This window comes from Ahaetulla prasina, chromosome 1 (assembly GCF_028640845.1).
Source record: "Ahaetulla prasina isolate Xishuangbanna chromosome 1, ASM2864084v1, whole genome shotgun sequence".
NCBI lineage: Eukaryota > Metazoa > Chordata > Lepidosauria > Squamata > Colubridae > Ahaetulla > Ahaetulla prasina.
Genome location: NC_080539.1, coordinates 373,028,374 through 373,056,004, shown reverse-complemented (window position 1 = coordinate 373,056,004; position 27,631 = coordinate 373,028,374). Strand labels below are relative to the sequence as shown.

At 48.0% G+C, this 27,631-nt stretch overlaps 1 protein-coding gene across 1 annotated transcript in view; it reads left to right on the top strand.

The window, feature by feature from the left end:
- Positions 1-820: 820 nt before the first annotated feature.
- Positions 821-27,631, top strand: part of LOC131188383 (perilipin-3-like) — a 38,281-nt gene continuing 11,470 nt past the window's right edge. Inside the window, exons 1-6 of the mRNA XM_058163621.1 lie at positions 821-898; positions 11,264-11,334; positions 12,466-12,661; positions 14,692-14,774; positions 16,736-17,033; positions 21,298-21,497. Of these exons, the coding sequence (XP_058019604.1) occupies positions 11,272-11,334; positions 12,466-12,661; positions 14,692-14,774; positions 16,736-17,033; positions 21,298-21,497 (840 nt within the window). The 5' untranslated portion in view covers positions 821-898; positions 11,264-11,271. The remainder of the gene's footprint in view (positions 899-11,263; positions 11,335-12,465; positions 12,662-14,691; positions 14,775-16,735; positions 17,034-21,297; positions 21,498-27,631) is intronic.

Here is a 27,631-nt window from a genome sequence, read left to right as displayed (position 1 = left end):
GGAGGAGGAGAAAAAGGAAATGTTTTGTTTTTTAAAACTCTTTCAATAAAAAAAAAACAAAAAAAAACTTTCTACTATTGACCTCACCCCATTCCTAAGAGGACCATAAGGGGCGTGCATAAGCGCACAAACGTGCCTACCGTTCCTGTCCTATTGTTTTTCTTTTCTTCTTCCTATATATATATTGATGCTTATACCTCCTAATATTTACTCATATATATGTTCATATACTATATAATCCTTTTTCTATGATGTTGTGACAAATAAAATAAATAAATAAATAAATAAAAATCCAAACTGTAAACCTTGCCATCTATGTCCTATTATTCCCTTCCAGCCGCATTCTGCATATGCCCAGAGGCACTTTTTCTCTTTTTTCCCCCCTTTTCCTCTGCACACATTCTACCGCTCTTCCCTTCTTCCTTACCTCCCCCCCCCCCCCGCCACTCAACAATATTCCGGGGCTTCTAATATTACTAATAATTATTAATTATAAACCCCTTCCTTTTTTTCTTTTCTTCCTTTCTATCTTTTCTTTTATGTACACTGAGAGCTTATGCACCAAAGACAAATTCCTTGTGTGTCCAATCACACTTGGCCAATAAAAATTCTATCCTATCCTATCCTATTTTTTTCCGCCCTATCCAGAAACGCCTCGCTAAATTTTCAACCCACGTGCAGCGCGAAGTTTCGCTCTCCGCCCGCTTCCGTCCCGTCTCTTTCCTCATTGGCTGAAGTCCAGCCCTCCCCTTCGCTGATTGGCTCCGACGCGCTGCGATGGAACGAAAATTCCCGGGCCAACGTTCTAACCACGCCCACCCACCCCCGCTCTGGATCAGCTGCAGTTGTTCGCTGGTGGAGTTGAGGTCGCGACGTCGATTCACACGGGAGTAAGAGGGTAAGGAGTAGCTCCACCGGGTCGGAAACGTACGTGCAATGGGGAGGAAAAGCGTGGGAATCGGAGCCGCCGGCTTCGAGGGAGACTTTTTCCCCAATATTCCGCGCTTCAGGGAAAATCCAGAAGTTCGGTGACTTGAGATTTTAATGCGGGGAAACTCGCGCGTGGGAACGCGTGCCTGCGAGTTTCTGTTGTGCCTCCTTGAAACTCGTAAAGGAGCTGCTGCTTTGCACGCCCGAACTTGTAGATTAGACTATTTGCCCTGCGGGGTGAACTAACCGCGTGGTTTCCTCTGGTGCGATTTTTTTTTTTTAATAAAACAGATTTTAAATATTTAAAAGGTTTTTGTTTGTTTTGTTTTGTTTTGTTTTGTTTTCCCCTGAGTTGTCATATCAAGCCAAGCGGGCGAACAATGAAAATCCTTGTGCCCGTTTTGATTTAAAAAAAAATGTATATTTATTTATTTATGCCATGTTTTTTTTTTCCAAAGTGATTCGAAGTTTGCCAGAACTTTAAAGAAAGTTTTTGGAAAAGATCTATCATTTGATTAAAAAAAAAACCCAACCCTAAAGTGATGTCAAATATTTCTTTCCCGGCCGGGTTCAACTTTCTTCTTTAAAAGGAGAAGTGGTTGATGTGGAAGGAATCCAGCTGTTGTTGGTTGTGATTTTCTGTTTTGTTTTTAAAAAACTTTATGGGCTGTTTTGAAACGTTTTTTGATACGTTTGTATATTGTTTTTGTTGGATTGTTGTTGTGAGTTGGCCAGACTTGCTTAGATGAGGTGGGAGGCATTAAAAACAATTTATCCCGCCTGTTTCCTCCTCTCTCTCTCTCTCTCTCTCTCTCTCTTTCTAGCTTTCCCTCTCTTACACATACACACTCATCCTGAATACGTGCAATCACACACACACACACATATGATTAGCCCCTGATTTTCGACCACAATTGAGCTCAAAATATCTGTTCTTAGGTGAGATGTGTTGAGTGAGTTTTGCCCCATTTTACGAACTTTCCTGCCTTCATTGTTAAGTGAAACACGGCAGCTGTTAAATTAGTAACACGGTCCTTAAGTGAATCCGACTGCCCCATTGACTTTGCTGCTCAGAAGGTCGCAAAAGGAGATCACGTGCCCCCCTCCCAGGACATAAATATGAATCAGTTGCCAAGCCTTTGAATTTTGATTGTGGGACCAAGTGGTGGTGGGGGGAGGTTTGCTACAACGGTCGTAAGTGTGAAACATGATCCTAAGTCACTTTTTTTCAGGGCTGTCGTAACTTTGAACGGTCACTAAAGGAGTGGTTGTAAGTCAAGGACTGTCTGGACACACTTCAAGATGATGATGATTATTATTATTATTATTTTACTTACACAAAATGACAGTATACACAGCAAACAAGATAACTATGCTGGATTTCGTATCACAGATCACTAGTCGAACCCTTCCCAAGCGTTTAGGACTGCGTGATGTATCGGCGAATTATGCGAGCAGATCCCAATAAGGTGGCCTTCTGCAGCTGACCAATGGTGATCTTTTTATTTTATTTTTTATTTATAATTACATTTCTATACTGCACCATCTCCCGAAGGACTCAGGGCGGTTTACAGCCAACACACACCAATACAATATAAATATAATAAATAACAATATTTAAAAACAATGAAAAGCAAATATTTAATGGCCGAGTCACTAAAATGGTCAGAGACCGATTAAAATCCATTAAAATTTTGTTAAAATATGTCTTAGGGTAATCCCGCTCGGTGAAATAATAATTGGTCAGCGCCAATTGCTTTGAAGTGCTTGCCTAGGTCTTTAGGCACAGCTCCCAGTGTGCCGAGTACCACTGGAACCACCTGCACTGGTTTATGCCAGAGTCTCTGCAATTCGATTCTCAAATCTTGATATCTGGTGACTTTTTTCAAGTTGTTTCTCATCAATTCTGCTGTCACCAGGTATAGCAATGTCGACTATCCACACTTTTGTCTTTTCCACAATCTTATTATTATTATTTCCCTCCAGAAATTAGCATTTCTTTTATATCAGGGGTCTCCAACCTTGGTCCCTTTAAGACTTGTGGACTTCAACTCCCAGAGTCCCTCAGCCAGCAAAGCTTTGCTGGCTGAGGGACTCTGGGAGTTGAAGTCCACAAGTCTTAAAGGGACCAAGGTTGGAGACCCCTGTTTTATATAGATCGGTGATGGTTAACCGGATGAATGCACGCACGCATGGCCGAACCCCCAAAATTCAATGCAAGCGCACCCCCACAGATGCCCACAGTCCCCACGCATGCGCCCTGGGACCCCCGCACCCCATTTTCGATTCCAGGTTGATGCAGGAGACTTTTCAGGCCCAAATCAGGGCGTGGTGTCCCCCCACCCCCGCACCCTATTTTGTGCCTGAAAGCCCCCAACTTTCCCCCCCCATGCATGCAGTCTGCCACCGTGCGTGGGTGTCCCCCACATGCGCCCCACCCCCTTTGGTCAAAACCTGAAGACCAGCTGGCTGGTGTGAGTCACCCATGCATGTACAGTGGAGCTGGGCTGGGGCGACAACTGGCGTGAGCACGAACAGGGCTCTGTGTACCACCTGTCATATATTCGCCATCATGGCTATAGATGCTAACAAGAAAGCTGTAGGCTAAGTGTGATTTTAATAACAGTTTTTATTAGGCTTTTAAAAAAAAAAGGATGTCGCTGCAGCTTCCTTCCCACTTCTAGAATCTTTGGGTGCCAAAAAGTTCATCTATCAGAATTAAGAGCTGGAAAGGACCTTGGAGGTCTTCTAGTCCAGCCCCCTGCTCAAGCAGGAAACCCTCTACCATTCCAGACAAAGCACCAGTGAAGAAGCATCCACAACTTCTGGAGGCAAGGAGTTCCTCTGGTTAATAGTGCTCATTGTTAGGAAGTTTCTCCTTAGTTCTAAGTTGCTTCTCTCCTCGATTAGTTTCCACCCATTGCTTCTTGTTCTACCCTCAGGTGCTTTGGAGAATAGTTTGGCTCCCTCTTCTTTGTGGCAGCCCCTGAGATATTGGAAGACTGCTATCATGTCTCCCCTAGTCCTTCTTTTCATTAAACTAGACATACCCAGTTCCTGCAATCATTCTTCCTATGTTTTAGTCTCCAGTCCGCGAATCATTTTTGTTGCTCTTCTCTGCACCCTTTCTAGAGTCTCCACATCTTTTTTGTATTGTGATAAGAACACAGAATTGGCTCAGCGTAACAGAGTTGGAAGGGACCTGGAGATCTACTAATCCAACCCCCTGTTTAGGCAGGAGAGACCCAAATACAATTTGAGACAAGTGGCTGTCCAGGCTCTTCCTAAAAACTTCCAGCGTTGGAGCATTCACAACTTCTGGAGGGAAGCTGTTCCGCTGGTTAATTGTTCTATCGGGAAATTTCTCCTTAGTTCTAAATTGCTTCTCTCCTTGATTAGTTTCCACCTATTATTTCTTGTCCTGCCTTCATGGGGGCTTTGGAGAATAATTTGTTCCCCTCTTCTTTGTGGCAGCCCTTCAAATACTGGAACACTGCTATCATGTCACCTCTAATTCTTCTTTTCTCTAGTCTAGCCAAACCCAAATCCTGCAACTGTTCTTCATATATTTTACTTTCCAGGCTTTTTATTTATTTATTTATTTTATTTTATTTATTTGCATTTATATCCCGCCCTTCTCCGAAGACTCAGGGCGGCTTACATTGTGTTAAGCAATAGTCTTCATCCATTTGTATATTATATACAAAGTCAACTTATTGCCCCCAACAATCTGGGTCCTCATTTTACCTACCTTATAAAGGATGGAAGGCTGAGTCAACCTTGGGCCTGGTGGGACTTGAACTTGCAGTAATTGCAAGCAGCTGTTTTAATAACAGACAGACTTAGTCTGCTGAGCCACCAGAGGCTCATCTTAGTTGCTCTTAGTTGCTTAGTCATCTTAGTTGCTCTTCTTTGCACTTTTTCTATAAAAGTCTCAACATTTTTTATTTTTTTTTGGTAATGTGGGGACTAGATTGTTGGCTGATAAAACTGAGGACTTTGAGCGTGTTGGGAGTTCATGACTCCTGACCGTGTTGATTTGTGAGGAATGGGAGAATGGAAGGATAGGATAGGATAGGATGAGATGGGATAGGAATAGGGTATGATAGGATAACAATAGAATTACAATAGAATTACAATAGCATATTATTACAATAGAATATTATTACAATAGAATAGAATTAGAGTAGAGTAGAATAGAATAGAATAGAATAGAAATAGAATAGAACAAGAATAGAATAGAATAGAATAGAATTACAATAGAATAGAATAGAATTTTATTGGCCAAGTGTGATTGGACACACAAGGAATTTGTCTTGGTGCATATGCTCTCAGCGTACATAAAAGAAAAGGTACCCTTCATCAAGGTACAACACTTACAATGCAATCCTAAACTGCATTAACAGGGATACAATCAAGATCAAGTGAGATACTAATACCACTCTATAAAGCCTTAGTAAAACCACATCTAGAATGCTGCATCCAGTTTTGGTCACCACACTCTAACAAAGAGGTTGAGACTCTAGAAAAAGTGCAGAGAAGAGCAACCAGGATGATGAGGGGACTGGAGGCTGAAAAATAAGATGGACGGTTGCAGGAACTGGGCATGGCTAGTCTAGTGAAGAGAAGAACCAGGGGAGACAGGATAGCATCTTCCAATATTTGAGGGGCTGCCACAGAAATGAGGGGGTCAAGTTATTTTCGAAAGCACCTGAAGGCCGGACAAGGAACAATGGATGGAAACTGAACAAGGAGAGATTCAACCTGGAAATAAGGAGGAATTTCCTGACAGTGAGAACAAGCCACCCATGGAACAGAAGCTGCCTTCAGAAGTTTTGGGAGCTTCATCAGTGGAGGCTTTCAAGAAGAGACTGGACTGCCATCTGTCAGAAATGGTGTAAGGTCTCCTGCTTGGGGTGGGGGATTGGACTAGATGACCTCCAAGGTCCCTTCCAACTCTGTTAATCTGTTAATGTTCTGTTAATAACATTTTCTCAGCTTCCTCTTTGGGGGATAAAAATGTTTCTCAGGATTTAAATTTGTGGGAATATCCTTGATTGGCTTGAAACATTTAATGCCGAAAGAGAAACATTATTTTCTGAACTGTGGCTCCTGGCCAAATTAAAAGGACCTTGGCTAGTCTTTCAGCACAGAAATAGAATATCATAAAATGGATCTGCCTTGCCCTTCTAACAATGTTGGTTTCTGCTTTTCAGTGACAGGAGCTTATATATTTTTTTAAAAAAACCAGTTTGGTTTCCCCCTTTACTGTCAATCGGTGGGAAACTTCACCTCTGTGGTTCAGACTGGTAAGACAGTCTGTTATTAACAGCAGCTGCTTGCAATTACTGCAGGTTCAAGCCCCACCAGGCCCAAGGTTGACTCAGCCTTCCATCCTTTATAAGGTAGGTAAAATGAGGACCCAGATTGTTGGGGGCAATAAGTTGACTTTGTATATAATACACAAATGGATGAAGACTATTGCTTGACATAGTGTAAGCCGCCCTGAGTCTTCGGAGAAGGGCGGGATATAAATGCAAATTAAAAAAAAAACCTTTCCCTGTGAAATGGGCCTGCAAGGCCATAGGTTTCCACAAATATGTTAGATGGGGGGTTGGCTTAGAAGATCTCCAAGGTCCCTTCCGATTCTATTATTCTGCTCCTTCAAATAACCTGTGTAAATTCAGCATTTTATTTAGTTCCTTACTTAATGTAGACTACAGAATAACAAGAGTTGGAAGGGACCTTGGAGGTCTTCTAGTCCAGCCCCCTGCTCAAGCAGGAAACCCTACACCATCTCAGTCCAACATTTTCTTAAAAATTTCCAGGGTTGGAGCATTCACAACTTCTGCAGGCAAGTCGTTCCACTTATTAATTGTTCTAACCCTCAGGAAATTTCTCCTTAGTTCTAAGTTGCTTCTTTCCTTGATCAGTTTCCACCCATTGCTTCTTGTTCTACCCTCAGGTGCTTTGGAGAATAGTTTGACTCCCTCTTCTTTGTGGCAACCCCTTAGATATTGGAACACTGCTATCATGTCTCCCCTTGTCCTTCTTTTCATTAAACTAGACATACCCAGTTCCTGCAACCATTCTTTAAATGTTTTAGCCCCCAGTTCTAGTTTAATCATCTTTGTTGCTCTTCTCTGCACTCTTTCTAGAGTCTCAACATCATGGCGACCAAAACTGGATGCAATATTCCAAGTGTGGCCTTACCAAGGCCTTATAAAGTGGCATTAACACTTCACATGATCTTGATTCTATCCCTCTGTTTATGCAGCCCAGAACTGTGTTGGCTTTTTTGGCAGCTGCTGCACACGGATGGCTCATATCTAAATGGTTGTCCACTAGGACTCCAAAATCCCTCTCACAGTTACTACTGTAGGAATTTAGCACCCACCCCCCTCCTAGAAGAATGAAATATTTTAGAAAATATTTTAAAAGGCAGAATATATTTCCCTGGATGAGAAATGGAGAAACATGTTTTAAAGACAAAGCAGCTTCCTGACTCCCCCCACCTTTGTCAATGGGTCAGAGACAGAAACCCATTGTCCCCACCTTTGTCAATGGGCCATCATCTGCAACATAATAGGACCCATCTAGCAACTGAAACTCACCACATGGCACCTGGGAAGATTACATCAGCCAGCAAGGCTAGCTAAGACCCCCACCCCCTGGGAGTCTGTCAACCAATCAGGATACTCTTCCTATGCCCCAGAAAGTTCAAAGCTCAGAGAAAGCATAAAGCCAGGGAGCGCACAGGATCTCATCCCTTTTCTGTTCAGAATCTCAAGCCATGTGATCCTGACCACCATTAAACCATCTTTCCAAGCAGCCTCCATGTTTCCAGTGTCTTTGTCCCCACTTGGAACTGAACCCAGATGGATATTTCTTCCAACACTACTATTGAGCCAGGTGCTACTTACTGGTGCAGGAATTCTGTGTAGGTCCATTTCAAGGACATCTGATCATCAGCCGTTCATTGGCGTCCTTAGCACTGTTTCTGAAGAATGACATTCTAGAACAGACGTCCTCGACTTATGACCATAACTGAGCCCAGAACTGTGATCGTAAGTCCCTTGTGGTCGTACATCAACCTGCATTTAATATCAATTGGCATTTTGCGTACTGATAATCTGTGTATATTTTACAAAGCTGAAAGGCGAGATGTAGAAAGCAATCGGGTAAAGGTAAAGGTAAAATTGAATAAATAAATAATAAATAAAGGTTCCCCTCGCACATACGTGCTAGTTGTTCCTGACTCTAGGGGGCGGTGCTCATCTCCGTTTCAAAGCCGAAGAGCCGGAGGATTTCTCCGTGATCGTGTTTCCGGGATGACTCAATGCCAAAGGCGCACGGAACGCTGTTCCCTTCCCACCAAAGGCGGTCCCTATTTTTCTACTTGCATTTTTTTACGTGCTTTCGAACTGCTAGGTTGGCAGAAGCTGGGACAAGTCACGGGAGCTCATCCCGTTACGCAGCAGCACTCGGGTTTCGAACCGCCGAACTGCCGACCTTTCGATCGACAAGCTCAGCGTCTTAGCCGCTTGAGCCACAATCACGTAAAGGATTGGGCTTGTGCCAGTTTGCCTAATAAGGGGTACGAGCCCCGTTGCACCCCATTGTGTCGTCACCAAATAAGGAGAGAATTCTGCAGTCGACTTGCCTGAACATGTTGTACCCAGGGATTGTATTTCTGTGTGCGAGTCGCCACAGGGTGACATTCCTGGCACGAGCTTAAAAGAACGATAGCCATCCCAAAGTGACTAAGGACTTTTTTGTGCCCCTGGCAAGCAGCCCAGTGGGACAGGAGTTAATTTTCTGAGCATATTTGTCTGGCACATCAAGGCTCTTTTATTCTGGAGTGACTAGAGGTTATAATTTAAGATTTATTTTGGATTATGATTGTTAGTTTTGATACCCTGCATTTTGTTCTGGGAAGTCGGGGGTGGGGGGGAAGGGGAACTGGGGGGGGGTTGAGGGTAGAGGATGGAGTGATGGTTAATGTACAGGGATTATTGAAGATGTATAAATATAATTAATGTAGGGTCGGGTCTGCCCAGTTACCATTTTAGAACGGTGGGGAGGGAGAAAAGAGGAGAGAGTAGGACGTAGGAAAGAGGAGAAGAGGAAGGAAGAGGAAGGAAGAGGGAGAAGGAAGGTGTAGGGTGGAGGGAGGAGAGGATGTAGATAAGAGAAGGGGAGGAAGTTCTGGAAAGTAGAAGAAGGTAGAAGTGGGAAGAGAGTTAAAAGGAGGGGGTGGTGACTGGGCAAGCCCGACTAATTGTATATGATTGTACATTGGATGAGTTGTTGGATATGAATGTAAAAATAAAACTTTTTTATAAAAAAAAAAAAGGCTGTTTTATTCCTTGCCTATCCTCTTCCCTTCCCGCTCGATTGGGTTCTCAGATTATGCCCTACAGAAATGCGATTTGCTAGCCCGGGGAGACCTTTGAGGGCCAACCCAGCTTACTTTTAGCCCCTGGTGATGTCGTTCCCATTTTTCAGCTACGTCATGAGGACTAGAAACAAGGAAGCATTGCAAAAGACCAGGCGTTTTGGTTTTTGAAAAAGAAAAAAACAAAACACCTCAGGAAAAATGGTTACTAAGTGAGTTTTGCTCCATTTTAATAATAATTAATAATAATAATAATAATAATAATAATAATAATAATAATAATAATAATAATAATAATAATAATATCATCAGAGTTGGAAGGGACCTTGGAGGTCTTCTAGTCCAAGCCCCCTGCCCAGGCAGGAAATTTTACGAGCTTTCTTTCTTGCCACCGTTGTTAAGCGAATCACCACCGTCATTAAGTAAACCACAAAATTGTTAAAGTGAATCGGGCTTCCCCACTGACGTCGCTTGTCAGAAGGTCGCATCGGGGAATCGTGTAACACAGCAACCGTTATAAATATGAGACTGAATTTTGATCTCGTGACCGTAGAGATGCCTCAGTGGTCCGAAGTTTGTGGAAAACGGCCATAAGTCACATTTTTTTCAGTACCGTTTGTAACATCGAATGGTCACTAAACAAATGGTTATAAGTCAAGGACTACCTGTATTAGTTCTTTCTGATTCTCTTCCGTCGTGCTGTTCCTTTCATCGGTTTTGCTGTTTTAGTCTTCTTTTAATTGTTATGAGATGTTTTAACTGATCGCACAATTCTAAGGAATTCCTGGTGTTGACTCGACAGAGGTTGACAGATGTTGAGGCAGCCTTTCTCAAACGTGGCGGCTTGAAGGTAAGGTGGGCTTCAACCCCCAGAATTCCCCATCCAGCCGGTTGCCTGAAGCATTCTGGGAATTGAACTTCAACTTTTTGAAAGTTGACAAGGTTGGGAAACAGTGTATTAAGTAGTGAGTTCAAGAGTCTTCCGTCAATGGTTGAAGTGAGCTTATAGTCTAGGAATGAGACAATGGGCCGTTGTGCTTTTAATATGCCGTATTTAAGGTCATTGTAAGGGACTGAGCGTGCTTAGTAAGTAATATTTTCATTGGAACTTTTTATATGGATATTTCTTCTTCTCCTTCTCATCCTCCTCCTCCTCCTCCTCCCCCTTCTCCCTTTTTCTCTTCTCATCCTCCACCCATCCTTCTCATCCTCCACCTTCCTCCTCTTCTTATTTCTCCTCCCGCCCCTTCTCCTCTTCCTCCTCCCCCTCCTCCTCTTCTCCTTCTTTTCATTCTCCTCCTCCTCTTCCTCCTCCTCCTCCTCCTCCTCTTCTCCTTCTCTTTCTTCTTCACCCCCTCCTCCTCCTTCTCTTCTCCTTCTTTTCTTTCTCCTCCCTCCTCTTCTTCTCCTCTTCCTCTTCTCATCCTCCTCCTTGTCCCACTCCCTCTTTTCCTCCTCCTCCTCCCCTCCTCCTCCACCACCTTCTCCTCTTCCTCTTCCTCCTCTTCTCATCCTCTTCCCCTCCTTCTCGTCTTCTCCTTCCTCCCCTCCTTCTCCCTCTTCCTCTTCTCCTCCTCCTCCTTCCATCCTCCTTCTCTTCTTCCTCCTCCCTTCCTCCTCCACCTTCCTCCTTCTTCTCCTCCTCTTCTCCTTTCTCCTCTTCCTCCTCCTTCGCCCTCTTCTCCTTCTCCCCCTCCTCCTCCTTCTCTTCTCCTGCTCTTCCTCCTCCTCTTCCTCCCCCTCCTCCTCCATCTTTAGATTATTGCTGTCCTATACCTTTGTAGATTTCACTGATAACATTTTAAAAACGAATTAAGAAATAAAATACCATAGCGTCCCTCCAGTTATCCTTTCCTCCCCCCCCAATCCCCTAATTTTAAACCCGCTCAAAAAACCGGGCAACACGTTCCAATTCCCGCCTCTTCTGCTTTTCAGCGTCACCCATGTCGTCGGAAGAAAATGTGGAGAACCACGCGGTTCCTGATGGCCAACTTTGGGAGCAGCAGGTAAGTTCTCTAGGCCTGGATTCCCCCTTCATTCCTATAAACCCTGGTAGGTTTTCACCCGGATTTGCTGAATAAGCCATCGTCGGGTCAGGTTACAGCGATGGCGTGGAAACCACAGCAGTTGTGTCCACGTCACATCCTGGACCAGGGGTCTGCAAACTTGGCTCTTTTAAGACTTGTGGACTTCAACTCCCAGAAGTCTTTGCTGGCTGAGCAACTCTGGGAGTTGAAGTCCACAAGCTTTGCCGGCTGAGGAACTCTGGGAGTTGAAGTCCACAAGTCTTAAAAGAGCCAAGTTTGCAGACCCCTGTCCTAGACCAAAGGTCTGCAACCTTGGCAACTTTTAAGCAGGGGTGGGAGTCAGCCGGTTTGGATCGGTGCGGGCGAACCGGATGTTCATTTTAATCTGGTTCGGCGAACCGGTTATTCCAAGGACTGGCTGACCCCGCCCACTCCACCCCTCCCAGGAGTCTCCGCATGGCCCATTTTGGGTGCCAGGTAAGTGCAGGGCACGCATGGAGGCTCTGGGAGGAAAAACCCGGGTGTACCGGAAGTCCGGAAACAGCCCCATTACAGGCCTCCAGAGCCCAGGGGAGGCCGTTTTTCACCTTCCTGGAGGTTCCAGGAAAGCCTCCGGAGCCTGGGGAGGGCAAAAAAATGGGCCTACTGGAAGTCCGGAACGGCCCATTTCCGGCCTCCGGAGGGTGTGCGAAGCAAACCGGTTGTTACAACCGGTGAGGCCCACCACTGACTTTAAGACTTGTGGGCTTCAACTCCACATCACATCCTAGAACAGCTAGAAAGCTGGCTGGGGGAATTCTGGGAGTTGAAGTCCGCCAGGCTTAAAGTCGCCAAGGTTGGAGACCCCTGTCCTAGAGCAACCATTGCTGGCTGAGCAAATCTGGGAGTTGGAAGTCCACAAGTCTTCAAGTTGCCAAGATTGGAGACCCCTGTCCTAGAGACCCCGACTGGCCATTTGATAACTTGGGGTCCAGTTGGGAAGCTTTGAGGTCTGGTTGGCAAGTGGCGGCTGCCAAGCCTCAACCCCCCACTCCCACCCCCTTCCAACTCAAGGCCGCCGGGATCGGCCGCCGATTTCCGTTGACTTCACCAGGAATTTTGTCCTTGCAGAATGTGATGGGTCGGGTGGCCAGCCTGCCCTTGGTGAGTTCAACCTGCCACCTGGTCTCCTCGGCCTACGCGTCCACCAAGGAGACGAGTCCCTACTTGAAGTCCGTCTGCGATGTGGCCGAGAAAGGGGTGAAGACCCTCACGGCAGCTGCCCTGTGCGGTGCCCAACCTCTGGTCACCAGACTGGAGCCTCAGAGTGAGTAAGAGGGTTGGAGCAATGTTTTTGTCGTGTCCCGCTCCTCCGCTGACGGCCGGGTTGGGGAAGTCCGTATCAGGCGTGCCTCTGCAGCTCTGCCAAAGTCCTAGCAAAGTTCTCAAGGCAGGCAGGAGACCAGGAAGTGACTTCAGCAATCCAAGGTAGACTTTGCCTTACTCAGAGAATGCCAGAAAGCAGATCCTTTATATAGGCCACGGGGTGTGGCTCCATGACTCAGCACTTATCCAGGCCTGCCCCTCCCTTCCTTTTGCTGACGCCGCCTATCAATTCTCCTGAAGCGAGGATCTCTCCAGGCTCCAGCTGTTGGTAATTCACATTCCTCAGGCTCACATGCTGTGGGGGAGGGAGAGGGGTCTAGTTGCTCCGTTTACCTGGGCATGGTGCCAAGGCTAGGGGCTGGAGGCATGTCAGGCCCCTCTTCTTGCTCGGCCTGTCTGGGCATGGTGCCAGGGCTGGGGCCTGGAGGCATGCCAGGACATTCCTCAGCGTTTGGCAGGAGATAAGAGGGAGCCGGCTGCGGGGAAAGCGAGCGAGACACAACAGTTTTGTGGGGAGGTGGCTGGAGTAGATGGGCTCCAAACTTGGGCACTGAAATGGACAGCCCTGTTGTGTGTGTGTGGTGGGGGGATGAAGCGGTGGAGCCCTACCTTGACCAGGGGGATGGACTGAATGACCTTTTAAGGGTCCTTCCAGATTTTCTGCCCTGTGGCCGGCCTGCTTCACGAGTTGTGGTTGGAGCTTGTTGGATGAGTCCGATCTTTCTTAATCTTGGAAACTTTTAAGACACGTGGACTTCCACACCCAGAATTCCCCAGGCACGTGGGCTTCCTCTCCTAGAATCTCCCAGTCAGCATACTGCCTGGGGAATTCTGGAAGTTGAAGTCCACATGTCTCGAAGTAGCCGAAATTGAAAACTAGATGACCTCTGATATCTTCCTAGCCCTTCCATTCCAGGCGTCTGCCTAGAATTAAGACACTCTTAATCTTAAAACCGGCCCTGCATACTTCGATGAACAATCAATACAAGTCTGATGCCCAGCCATCATTCAAACAATCCTGAGGACTAGCACCTTGAAACATTTTTTTTGCAGATGTGATGGTTGGCAAGGTGATGGGAAAAAACAAACAGAGCTGCTGATCTGGTGTGTTGCTCACGTCTTTGTATTTTTTGGGAAGTATCCCCAAATAGTTTGAGAGATGTGCAAAAAAAAAAAAAAAAAGGTCCATTGCTGAGAAAATATTGGAAAGTTTAAGCATGCTGGCTGTGGAATTCTGGGAGTTGAAGTCCTCAGAGGATGGCTGGGGAATTCTGGGAGTTGGTCCTCAGAGGTTGGCTATGGAATTCTGGGAGTTGAAGTCCACAATGCTGACTGGGGAATTCTGGGAGTTGAAGTCCACAATGCTGGCTGGGGAATTCTGGGAGTTGAAGTCCCCACATGCTGGCTGGGGGATTCTGGTAGCTGAAATCCATCCATGCTGATTGGAGAATTCTGGGAGTTGAAGTCCCCACATGCTGGCTGGGGAATTCTGGGAGTTGAAGTCCACAATGCTGGCTGGGGAATTCTGGGAGTTGAAGTCCCCACATGCTGGCTGGGGAATTCTGGGAGTTGAAATTCCCAGATGCTGGCTGGGGAATTCTGGGAGTTGAAGTTCACAATGCTGGCTGGGGGATTCTGGGAGTTGAAGTCCCCACATGCTGGCTGGGGAATTCTGGGAGTTGAAATTCCCAGATGCTGGTTGGGGAATTCTGGGAGTTAAAGTCCCCACATGCTGGCTGGGGGATTCTGGGAGTTGAAGTCCCCACATGCTGACTGGGGAATTCTGGGAGTTGAAATCCACAATGCTGGCTGGGGAATTCTGGGAGTTGAAGTCCCCACATGCTGGCTAGGGGATTCTGGGTGTCCAAATCCACACATCTGGAAATTGTCAGAAGATTTAGAAACCCTTCTTAGATCAGTGAAGGGGATTGTGCGAACCCAGCTGAGCCGTTCTTCTGTGTATCTTCCCAGTTGCAACAGCCAGTGTGTACGCATGCAAAGGACTGGATAAACTGGAAGAGAAACTCCCTATCCTGCAGCAGCCGTCTGACAAGGTATGGGGGGGGGGGCCCCTTCGCCACGGGCGTTCCGATTTCATGACGAACCCACTTTGGCTTGAATCACGTCGCAGAGTCAGTCTGCCGCCTCAGCAACTGACTGATCTCTGTGTGGTCTCCCATCCATCCTGGAGAAACACAAGACGGCAGGCAGACCCAGGAACTTCACAGGGAGTGGATCCCTGAGGCAGCTCTACTTTGGACCAAGCTGGCAGGTTGAGGGAACCCACTTTCCTGAGTTCAGAGAAATTTCAGGGCTTTTGCATCTATAATAATAATAAATAACAACAACCACAACAACAGAGTTGGAAGGGACCTTGGAGGTCTTCTAGTCCAACCCCCTGCCTAGGCATCTGTTAGTCTTGGATTCAAGAATTCCTGTATATACCTCATTTTGGGGTAAAGTTTTGAAACGAAACCACTTCTAGCCAAGGAGAGGCAGCCCTTGACCTACGGCCGCAACTGAGCCCCAAATTTCTCTCGTTGAGTGACTTGTGACCCACTTTGCGGCCTTTTTTTGCCACGGTTGTCAAGTGAATCACTGCAGGTGATAGGTTAGTGACACGGTTGTTAAGTGAATTTGGCTTCCCCATTGACTTTGCTTGTCAGAAAGGGATCAGGTGACCCCAGGACACTGCCACGCGTCTGAATTTCGATGACGTGACCATGAGGATGCTGGGACAGTTGTAAGTGTGACAAAATAGTCACACAGCGCACTTTCTGTGCTGTTGTGAACGATCCCTAAACAAACAGTACGTGTCATTTTTTTCCTTCCCCCCCCACCTCATGTTCCTTACATTAAAATGGATATTTATCCCCTTATTTAGATGCATTCTGTGGATTCCTTCACTTATTCATTTAGAGCGAATTCAGGGGTGAAATCCAGCAGGTTCTGACAGGTTCTGGAGAACCGGTAGGGGAAATTTTGAATAGTTCGGAGAACCAGCAAATACCCATCTCCGGCTGGCCCCAGAGCGGGGTGGGAATGGGGATTTCGCAATATCTTTCCCCCTGTCACTCCCACCAAGCCATGCCCACAGAACCAGTAGTAAAAAAATTTGGATTTCACCACTGAGCGAATTTATTCAGGATCTCTTCTTAAAAACGTCCAGTGTTTGAGCATTCACAACTTCTGGAGGCAAGTTGTTCCACTGATTAATTGTTCTAACCGTCAGGAAATTTCTCCTTAGTTCTAAGTTGTATCTCTCCTTGATTAGTTTCCACCCATTGCTTCTTGGTCTACCCTCAGGTGCTTTGGAGAATAGTTTGACTCTCTCTTCTTTGGGGCAGCCCCTGAGATATTGGAACACTGCTATCATGTCTCCCCTAGTCCTTCTTTTCATTAAACTAGCCATACCCAGTTCCTGCAACCGTTCTTCATATGTTTTAGCCTCCAGTCCCCTAATCATCTTTGTGGCTCTTCTCTGCACTCTTTCTAGAGTCTCGGCATCTTTTTTACATCGTGGCGACCAAAACTGAATGCAATGTCCATGAGCTCAAGACCTATTTATTCATCCGTGCGGGACTGGCTTCATGATTTTTAAATTTTATAATTTTATACTTTTAGAGAGTTTAATTTTAATAGGATATTGTTTTATATCTCAGCCCATATATAATAAGTTTTTTAATTGTTGTTTTAATTGTATATTGTTCTGTTTTTATTATGGCTGTGAACCGCCCTGAGTCCTTCGGGAGAAGGGCGGTATAAAAATCTAATAAATAAATAAATAAATAAATAAATAAATAAATAAATAAATAAATAAATATTCCAAGTGTGGCCTTACCAAGGCATTATAAAGTGGTCTTAACACGTCACGTGATCTTGATTCTATCCCTCTGTTGATGCAGCCCAGAACCGTGTTGGCTTTTTTGGCAGCTGCTGCACACGGATGGCTCATATCTAAATGGTTGTCCACTAGGACTCCAAGATCCCTCTCACAGTTCATTTCCCTTCCCAGGTGGTAGCAAACACCAAAGAATTGTTGTCCAACAAAGTCACGGGAGCCCGAGACGCCGTGTCCAGCACCGTCCATGGGGCGAAGCGAGCCGTGTCCAGTGGCGTGAACGGGATGGTGGACATGGCCAAGGGAGCCGTCCAAGGCAGCATGGAGATGACCTGCTCTGTCGTGGCAGGGGGTGTGAACGGCGTTATGGGCTCCAGAGTGGGCGAGATGATCACCGCCGGTGTGGATACTATGCTGGGAAAATCCGAAGAATTTGTGGATTATTATCTCCCCATGACAGATCGAGAGCTCGGTGGGTACTAATTTCTAATTCAGCAGCTTGCCCTAATCCAGATGTTGTCAGGTGGTCCTCGACTTAACGACCACAACCGATCCCCCAAAATTTCGGTTACTAAGCGAGAGAAACGAGTTTTGCCCCATTTTGTGAGCTTTCTCGCCACAGTTGTTTTTTTTTTATTGAAAAAGTTTTAACAAACAAAATATTTTTCCCCTTTTCCCCTTCAAAACCCCTTCCCCCCCCCCCGGCTTCCCGAGTCAATCACAAGGTATTGTTATACATTGTTAGTATATATATATTGGTAACTAACAATATATTAATATATATTGTTAGTTACCACCTTTAAAGCGCTCCATGGCATAGGACCGGGTTACTTACGGGACCGCCTGCTGCTACCGGCGATCTCCCATCGACCAGTGTGCTCCCATAGGGAGGTTCTCCTCGGGGTGCCAATGTCGGCTGGCGACACCCAGGGGGAGGGCCTTCTCTGTGGGGGCACCAACCCTCTGGAACACGCTACCACCAGGTATCCGTCAACTCCCTGATCTTCGGACCTTTCGACGCAAGCTGAAAACATTTTTGTTTCACCATGCAGGACTGGCCTAGTGGGGTTTTAATAAGGGGTTTTATTGGTTTTAAGTTCTTCAATCAACTCTAAATTTTCCTTTGTATTAATTGATTTTACTTTGACTGTAAACCGCCCTGAGTCCTTTGGGAGAAGGGCGGTAGAGAAATCGAAACAACAACAACAACAACAACAACAACAACAACAACAACAACAACAACAATAATAATAATAATAATAATAATAATAATACATGAACCAAACATAGAGTAAAATTTTCCCTTCTAATCCAATTAGCCTCAGCTGAGTCTTTTCATTTCCTAACCTCCCCCATTACATTCTAAAATAATACATCCGAATTATTCAAAGGCAATCGGATATCTGTCTCGCCACAGTTGTTAAGTTCGTCACACGGTTTTTAAGTGAGTCTGGCTTTTTCGTAAAAGGGGATCACGTGAAACACACATGCACACGCCATGGACTCTGCACCCGTCATAAATATGAGTCGGTTGCCCAAAAGTCTGAATTTTGGATCACGTGACCACAGGGCTGCTGGAGTGGTCATCAGCGTGAAAACCCATCATAAGTCACTTTTTCAGTGTGACTGTAACTTCGAATGGTCACTAAATAAACCATTGTAAGTCAAGGACTTCTTACGCTAAATAGTAGTATTGAAGAAAAAGGTCATAAATTGCAGTCATTTTTTTTTTTTTTTGAATGTATATCCCGCCCTTCTCCGAAGACTCAGGGCGGCTTACACTGTGTCAAGCAATAGTCTTCATCCATTTGTATAATTATATACAAAGTCAACTTTTATTGCCCCCAACAATCTGGGTCCTCATTTTACCTACCTTATAAAGGATGGAAGGCTGAGTCAACCTTGGGCCTGGTGGGACTTGAACTTGCAGTAATTGCAGGCAGCTGTGTTAATAACAGACAGACTTAGTCTGCTGAGCCACCAAAGGCCCCTTGCCTATGGGATGTGGCCAGCAGCCTTTGATACGAGCCAGTTGCCAAGCATGTCAAATACAATTGTGTCAAGAGTGTCAAAATTTTGGAACCAGCAAAATTGTAATAGCATTAGCCCTTAATAATAATAATAACAATAATATTTTAATTTGTATACCGCCCTTCTCCCGAAGGACGCCCTTCTCCCGAAGGACTTAGAATTATATATCACTTCACAGAGCTTTCCGGCCCCCTCTAAGCGGTTTATGGAGTCAGCATGTGATCCCCAACAATCTGGGTCCTCATTTTACTGACCTCGGAAAGATGGAAGGCTTGAGCCGGTGAGAGTCGAACTCCTGGCAGTGGGCAGAGTTTGCCTGCGATACAGCACTACTGTGCCACCAGAGCTCTTGCGACAAAGAAATGGGGGGGGAGAAAAACGATAGATCGATATTGTAGATAGTAGAGAGAGAGAGATTAGGTAGGTAGGTAGATGTAGATATAGAGATAGATGGACGGACGGACAGACAGACTGACTGACTGGATAGATGGATGAATGGATGGGCAGAAAAATAGATTAAAAAATGGATGGATGGACAGACAGATAGTGGATGGATAGATAGAGGAAGGATGTATGGATGGGCAGAAAAATAGATTAAAAAATGGATGGATGGACGGACAGATGGTGGATGGATAGATAGAGGAAGGATGGATGGTGGATAGCTAGAGATGAATGGACGGATGGACAGAGAGACAGAGGATGGATGGATGGATGATGGATAGAGATAGGCAGAAAAATCGATAGAAAAATGGATGGATGGATGGATGGACAGATGGTGGATGGATGGAGAGATAGATGATAGAGGAAGGACGGATGGATGGTGGACAGATAGAGATAGATGGATGGACAGAGAGACAGGCAGATGGTGGATAGATAGATGAAGGAAGGAAGGATGGATGGATGGATGGGCAGAAAAATAGATTAAAAATGGATGGATGGATGGACAGATGGTGGATGGATAGAGATAGATGGATGGATGGATGGATGGACAGACAGACAGGATGAATGGATGGGCAGAAAAATAGATTAAAAAAATGGATGGATGGACAGACAGATAGTGGATGGATAGATAGAGGAAGGAAGGATGGATGGATGGATGGGCAGAAAAATAGATTAAAAAATGGATGGATGGATGGACAGATGGTGGATGGATAGGTAGAGGAAGGATGGATGGATGGACGGACAGACAGACAGGATGGATGGATGGGCAGAAAAATAGATTAAAAAATGGATGGATGGACGGACAGATGGTGGATGGATAGATAGAGGAAGGATGGATGGATGGTGGATAGCTAGAGATGAATGGATGGATGGACAGAGAGACAGAGGATGGATGGATGGATGGTGGATAGATAGAGATAGGCAGAAAAATCGATAGAAAAATGGATGGATGGATGGACAGATGGTGGATGGATAGAGAGATAGATGATAGAGGAAGGACGGATGGATGGTGGACAGATAGAGATGGATGGACAGAGAGACAGACAGATGGTGGATAGATAGATGAAGGAAGGAAGGATGGATGGATGGATGGATAGATAGAGATGGATGGACGGATCGATGGCTAGATAGAGGAAGGATGGATGGATGGATGGTGGATAGCTAGAGATAGGAAGAAAAATCTATAGAAAAATGGATGGATGAATGGACGGACAGATGGTGGATGGATAGAGAGATAGATGATAGAGGAAGGATGGATGGATGGATGGTGGATAGATAGAAAGAGATGGATGGACAGAGAGACAGACAGATGGTGGACTGATAGAGATAGACAGAAAAGTAGATAGGAAAAACAAATGGATGGATCAATGGACGGATGGACGGACAGATGATGGATGGATAGAGAGAGACAGAGAATAGCAATAACACTTAGACTTATATACCGCTTCACAGTGCTTTACAGCCCTCTCAGTAGTGGTTTACCGAGTCAGCCTCAGACGGAAGGCTGAGTCATCCTTCAGCCACTGAAGATCGAACCCCTGGCGGTCGGCAGAATTAGCCTGCAATACTGCACTCTAACCCCTGCGCCACCAGACCTCGTAAAGTCTACCCTTTCAAAGTCCGTTGTAATTTCAAACGATCGCTATGGGACCGGTCGTAAGTCGAGGACTACCCGTACCTGTAACTACAACTCTCCCGGCTATGAGGTGTTGTGTTGTGTCTGCGCCCCCCAAGCCGGGCCCCCTGCCAGAAAGTGACTTGGAAAGTGAGGGGGAAGGGCCATCAGGACTTACCTCGGGAGCACCGGCTTCCCTGGCTCAGCTCCAGGAGCCAGAGGCAGACCAGGTGGAGGAGATAACGAGGCCTCCATCCCCTGACTCTTTCCCCCCCCCCAGGCCACGCCTCCAGACCCAGCTGATGGCAATCAGGCCTGGCTGGACCCTAGGTTTCGTAGGCAGGAGAGGCGGGAACAACAGAAGCAGGGGTGGGGCAGGCCTAGGAAGTGCTGAGTCATGGAGCCACATGCCACAGGATATAAAAGCAGCGAAGGCTGCTGTGCCTCTTCGTAGCAGGCAAATCAACTGCTTAACTAAGAGCTGAAGTACCGTTTGTTCCTGGGTGACACATCGGCCTCAAGGGAGATAACGGAGTCACTTGGCAGACACTCGCTAGTTTGCTGCCAGAGCTGATAGTGCCAGCTAATTAAGCCATTGCTTGGACAGAGACGAGGGGGGACAGAACGTGTTGTCTTTTTGTTCTTCCAGCTGAACTGGCCACCTCCGTGGAGGGCTTCGAAATCGGCACGGTGGATCAGCAGAAGGAGCGGAAAAGCTATTTTGTGCGCCTGGGTTCCTTGTCCGGCAAACTCCGCCAGCGCGTCTTCCCGCATTTCCTGGCTAAGTTGAAAGAGGCCAAAGAAGGCACCCAAGATGCCCTGGGCCAGGTCCACCAGACCTTAGTGCTGGTAAGCGACACCTCCTTTGAACAGATTTTCTCCAGAGGTTGTGGGCGATTCATTACTGGAAGTTGTTTTAAGAAGAAACTGGATGGCCATTTGTCTGAAATTGTCCAGGGCAGGGGTCAGCAAACCTGGCTCTTTTAAGACTTGTGGACTTCAACTCCCAGAGTTCCTCAGCCAGCTTTGTTTCACTGATTAATTGTTTTAGCTGTCAGGAAATTTCTCCTTAGTTCTAAGTTGCTTCTCTCCTGGATTATACTTCCATATTTCCATACTTCCACCTCTCACAATACTTGACAACACAGTATCAACAATAGAAACCTTCAAATTTCTGGGTTCTATCCTATCGCAAGACCTAAAATGGACAGCTAACATCAAAAACATCATTAAAAAAGGACAACAAAGAATGTTCTTTCTGCACCAACTCAGTAAGCTCAAACTGCCCAAGGAGCTTCTGATCCAGTTCTACAGAGGAATTATTGAGTCTGTCATTTGCACCTCTATAACTGTCTGGTTCGGTTCTGCAACCCAACGAGACAGACACAGACTTCAGAGGATCATTAGAACTGCAGAAAAAACAATTGCTACCAACTTGCCTTCCATTGAGGACCTGTATACTGCACGAATCAAGAAGAGGGCCGTGAAAATATTTGCAGATCCCTCACATCCTGGACATCAACTGTTTCAACTCCTACCCTCAAAACGACGCTATAGAGCACTGCACACCAGAACAACTAGACACAAGAACAGTTTTTCCCCGAAGACCATCACTCTGCTAAACAAATAATTCCATCAACACTGTCAAACTATTTACTGAATCTGCACTACTATTAATCTTCTCATCGTTCCCATCACCAATCTCTTTCCACTTATGACTGTATGACTGTAACTTTTTGTTGCTATCATTAAGGGTTAAAACGTACCCTATGACCATCATTTGTGTTGTAAATGTACCTTGATGAAGGGATCTTTTCTTTTATGTACACTGAGAGCATATGCACCAAGACAAATTCCTTGTGTGTCCAATCACACTTGGTCAATAAATCCTATTCTATTCTATTCTATTCTATTCTATTCTATTCTATTCTATTCTATTCTATTCTATTCTATTCTATTCTATTAGTTTCCATCCGTTGCTTCTTGTTCTACCCTCAGGTGCTTTGGAGAATAGCTCGACTCCCTCTTCTTTGTGGCAACCCCTGAGATATTGGAAGACTGCTATCCTGTCTCCCCTAGTCCTTCTTTTCATTAAACTAGACATACCCAGTTCCTGCAGCCGTTCTTCGTATGTTTTAGCCTCCAGTCCCCTAATGTTGTGACCCAGGTTCCTGGACCCAGACTCCTGGACTCGGATGATTCAGAAAATGAGGGAGAAGACCTGGCAAGCCCTGCTTCTCTTGAGCCCTCTCCCTCCCTGGCACCCACTCAAAGGGAGGGGCCGGCAAGGCCTGATTCTCCCGGGCCTTCTTCTGATTTGGCAACGCCCCAAGAACAGTTTTGGAGGGACGCAAGATTACGAAGGCTTGATCGACGTGCGCAGCAGCGGAAGAGTTGGGACAAAGCCAAGTCATAATTGTCATGCAGTGACATCTGCAGAGACTATAAATAGGAGGCGGACTTCCTGGTTTTTGTCTTGGACAAAGCAATGAATTTGGCGCAAGCTAATTCATGGAGGGAAGAATATATTCGTGAGTAATTCTGGCCTTATCTATAATTTCCTCGTTATCTCCAGAAACTTGGCAGGCCCGTGGGTAGACGTGGCCAGGACATGTATCTATGTAAATAAAAGGAAAAAAGGAAGGCCTCTGACGGACTCTTTGCTGGGAGTATTGGGGAAGGAAACAGAACATTTTGTCCAAGACCTGACTAAAACATCTTCCACCAAAGATGGATCAGCAGCAGGTACAGCAGCAGTTAGAGCAGCTACAGCGGCTAATCAACAGCTCCAGCAGCAAGTGGCTCACTTGGCAGGCCAACTTGCTGCCAGGAATGTGCCTGCAGCCCCCATCCTCCCACTCCTCCTCCTCGCAGTGCCCGATAACCGTGCGGATAAGTTTTCTGGGCAGCCTGAGATGTTCCCGACCTTCTTGGGACAGTGCCAGCTCTACATGGCTATGAGGCCAGAGGATTTCCCAGACGACCGGGCTAAGGTGGCCTTCGTGATTAACCTTCTTTCCGGCTCGGCTGCTCGATGGGCCACGCCCTCTTGCTCCAGGACAGCCCCTGCTGGCGGACCAACAGCGTTTTGGCAGCACCTCGCACCATGTATGAGGACCCGTTCGAATGCTGACGGCAACCAGGCGCCTTAAGGAACTCCGTCAAGGGAAACGCCCCTGCAGGAGTACATCACGAATTTCGTCTTTGTGCCAGGACTCTGACTGGAATGATGCAGCGCTGGTGGGACGTTCAGGAGGGACTCTCTGGGCAATTACAAGACGAGCTGGCCCGCGGGGAGGCGCGGCGGACCCTCGACAACTTGGTGCCCCTTTGTCTCCGCCTCGATGCCCGTCTGCAACGGCGACCGTCCCGTCGCACCCCCCGGGACCCTCCGTCGACATCTGCACCCCCACTTCCTGCACCACCAGCACCCAGGGTCGCCCCACGTTTTGTAACCGCTGCGGAAGAGCCCATGGAGTTGGGAGCGGCCAGACCTCGCCTAACAGCCCAGGAGCGGAACCGGAGGCGCCAAGGGGGATTGTGCCTGTACTGTGGGGAGCCCGGCCACTTCCGCTTCTTGCCCCAGAAAGCGGCGGCACGACGCCGTCCCCGAATCACAGCGTGACCAATCGAATGGAGCAGGCCCGACCTCGGGAAACCCTAGGTCGGGCACGCATTAAGCCCCACTGGACGCTATGGAAGTAGACTCTGGGCCCCTCGGCATCTGATTCTGGACACACGGATATGGTTGGGGAACCAGTCGGACGGGCTCCAGGCGCATGCGCTGGTGGACTCAGGGGCCACAACAAACTTTATGGACCAGGCCTTTGTGACCCAGTTTGCGGTCCCCGTGGTTCCGGTGGACCCTCCGATGCGGGTAGAGACAATTGATGGACGAGAACTGGTGTCCGGCCCCATTAAATTCGCCACCCAGCCTTTGCGCCTGGCTATTGGGGACCATGAGGAGGCGATCCAGTTTTATGTCACGGCGGACCTTCATTTTCCCTTGGTCCTTGGGTTGGCCTGGCTTTGGACCCACGATCCTCAGGTGGCCTGGTCGCGGAACGCCATCTCTTTCCCGAGTCTGCAGTGCGTCGATCACATCCGCCACACCTGTGCCGGCCAGAACGTCCCCACCGCTGCCATCACCTTGCCTCCTGAGCTGACGGACTTCGCCGATGTGTTCAGCGAGAAGGAGGCGGACCGACTACCCGCATCGGCCCCACGATTGCCCGTGGACCTTCTGCCCAACGCACCACTGCCTGTGGGACGCCTGTATTCCATGTCGGAGCCCGAGTTGGCCGCCTCAGGGACTTCCTGGACAAAAACCTGGCCCGAGGGTTCATCCGCCTTCAAAGTCCCTCTCGGCCCCGGTCCTCTTTGTGAAGAAGAAGACAGGGACTTGCGCCTATGCTGTGATTACCGCCGGCTAAACGCCATTACGGTGCGGAATCGCTACCCCCGCCGCCATCCCGGAGCTACTGGAAAGGTTGCGGGAGGCCACGATCTTCACCAAGCTCGATCTCCGGGGCCTACAACCTGGTGCGGATACGAGAAGGAGACGAATGGAAGGCGGCATTCGGCACCCGATACGGACACTACGAATACACTGTCATGCCATTTGGGTTGACCAATGCTCCGCCGTTTTCAGCACTTCATGAACGACGTGTTCCGAGACATGTTGGATCGGTTCGTGGTTATCTACCTGACGACATCCTGATTTACTCCCGGTCCAGGAAAGCCACCTTCGACACGTCAGTCTGGTTCTGCAACGCTTGGAGCAACAACTCAATGCGAAGCTGGAGAAATGCGTCTTCTTCCGGACTTCCATAGAATTCCTCGGCATATCATCTCGCCCGAGGGCATAGCCATGGACCCATGTAAAGTAGAAGCTTTGTGTAGCTGGGAAGCCCTCGTCGGGTGAAGGATGTTCAGCGCCTACTGGGCTTCGCCAACTACTACCGGACCTTCATCCCGGCTTCGCCACACTGACAGCTCCACTTACCCAGCTCCTCAGGAAGAAGGTTGCATTCGGTGGGGTCCCCGCAGCAAGAAGCATTCACAGCCCTCAAGAAAGCCTTCGTCACGGAACCCGTCCTGAGGCATCCCGACCCGCTCCGGCCTTTTGTGGTGGAAACGGACGCGTCAATGTGGCTCTGGGAGCGGTGCTGCTACAGGCTCCGACGAATGGTGGCACACTTTTCCCTGCGCTTACTACTCCGGAAACTCAACCTTCCGAGCGCAACTACACTATCTGGGAAAAGAGTTGCTGGCTATCAAGGCTGCATTCGAGGCTTGGCGACACCATCTGGAGGGCCCGACATCAGGTGGAGGTCGAGCGGACCATCGGAATCTCGAGCACCTCACCACAGCTCGGAAGTTAAACCAGCGGCAGATCCGGTGGTCGTTGTTTTGCCCGGTTCAACTTCCGCGTGACCTACATTCCCAGCGGTCACAACCGGAGGGCGGATGCCCTGTCCCAAGCCAGAGTACCTCTGCGCCAAGGACCCCTTCCTCCACGGACAGTGCTGCCGGCAGAAGCCTTGGCCGCAGCACGGAGCCAGTGGACTTGCGGGCCCAGGTGCGAGGCGCAGCGCCAGGACGCCTGGTCGCAGCAAAGGAGGCGGAGGTGGGCCCCACGTCCCTTGGACCTTGGAGGAGGACTTACTCAAGTTTCGGGGGCGATTATATGTGCCCACAGGACCACTCCGAGCCCTCGTCATGACCCAGTGCCACGACAACCCTGCAGCAGGACATTTTGGGTTCTTCAAGACCCTCCACCTGGTGACACGGACCTTTTGGTGGTTCGTGCGGCATGATATACATGCCTACGTGACATCCTGCGTACCGTGCCGGCAAGCCAAGACCGCCACGGGGGCCCCTCCCGGGCTCCTCCAGCCCTTGCCGACACCCGACAGACCCTGGGGGGCGATCTCTATGGATTTCCTGACAGACCTGCCGCCGTCCTCTGGGTTCACCACGGTGCTGGTGGTGGTGGACATGCTCACCAAGATGGCACACTTCATCCCATGCCGCGGACTGCCCACAGCCGCAAAAACGGCCCGTCTCTTTCTGCAGCACATCTTCCGCCTCCATGGTCTACCGGACAGGGTGGTTTCGGACCGCGGAGTTCAGTTCACAGCCCGCTTCTGGAAGAGCCTGATGGCCGCGTTGGAGGTGCAGGTATGTCTGTCGTCATCGCACCATCCGGAGACCGACGGGGGTACAGAGAAGGTCATCGGTATACTGGAACAGTATCTCCGTTGCTTCATCAACCAGCAACAGGACAACTGGGCCGACTACCTGTCTCTGGCGGAGTTTGCTTTTAACAACTCTCAGCACACCTCTACTCAGATGACCCCGTTCTTTGCCAATGTGGGGTACCATCCGCGGCTCTTCCCTCTGGCACCACCGGACTCTCCTGTTCCCGAAACGCAGACCTTCCTGACGGAATTGCATGCGGTCCAACAGTTGGTACGTCAGCAGCTGAATCGGGCAAAGGAGGACTACAACGGTCCGCTGACCGCTCCCGACGGGCAACGCCCCGCTGGCAGTTGGAGACCGGGTGTGGCTCTCCACCAAACACCTCCCGTCCGACCGGCCGGTAAAGAAGTTGGACCACCGATTCATCGGCCCGTTCCCTGTCGAGGCAGTCATCAACCCCGTAGGCTACCCACTGACCCTGCCACGATCCATGCGGGTCCAGCCCGTTTTCACGGTCCCTCTTGGTTCCTGAGGCCACACCGAGTCCCCTTCGGTGCCCAACAGCACCCGTCACTGTCGCCGAGGACGGGTCGGAGGAATACGAAGTCCACAGCGTACGAGACTCTCGCTGGCTAAAGGGTCGTTTCCAATATTTGATCGCGTGGAAGGGATACGGGACTGATTTCTCCTGGGTAGGTGCCTCCGACGTTCATGCCCCTGACCTGGTGCAGGCCTTCCATGAGCAGAACCCAGCCCGACCGCATCCCGATCGTCAGCCG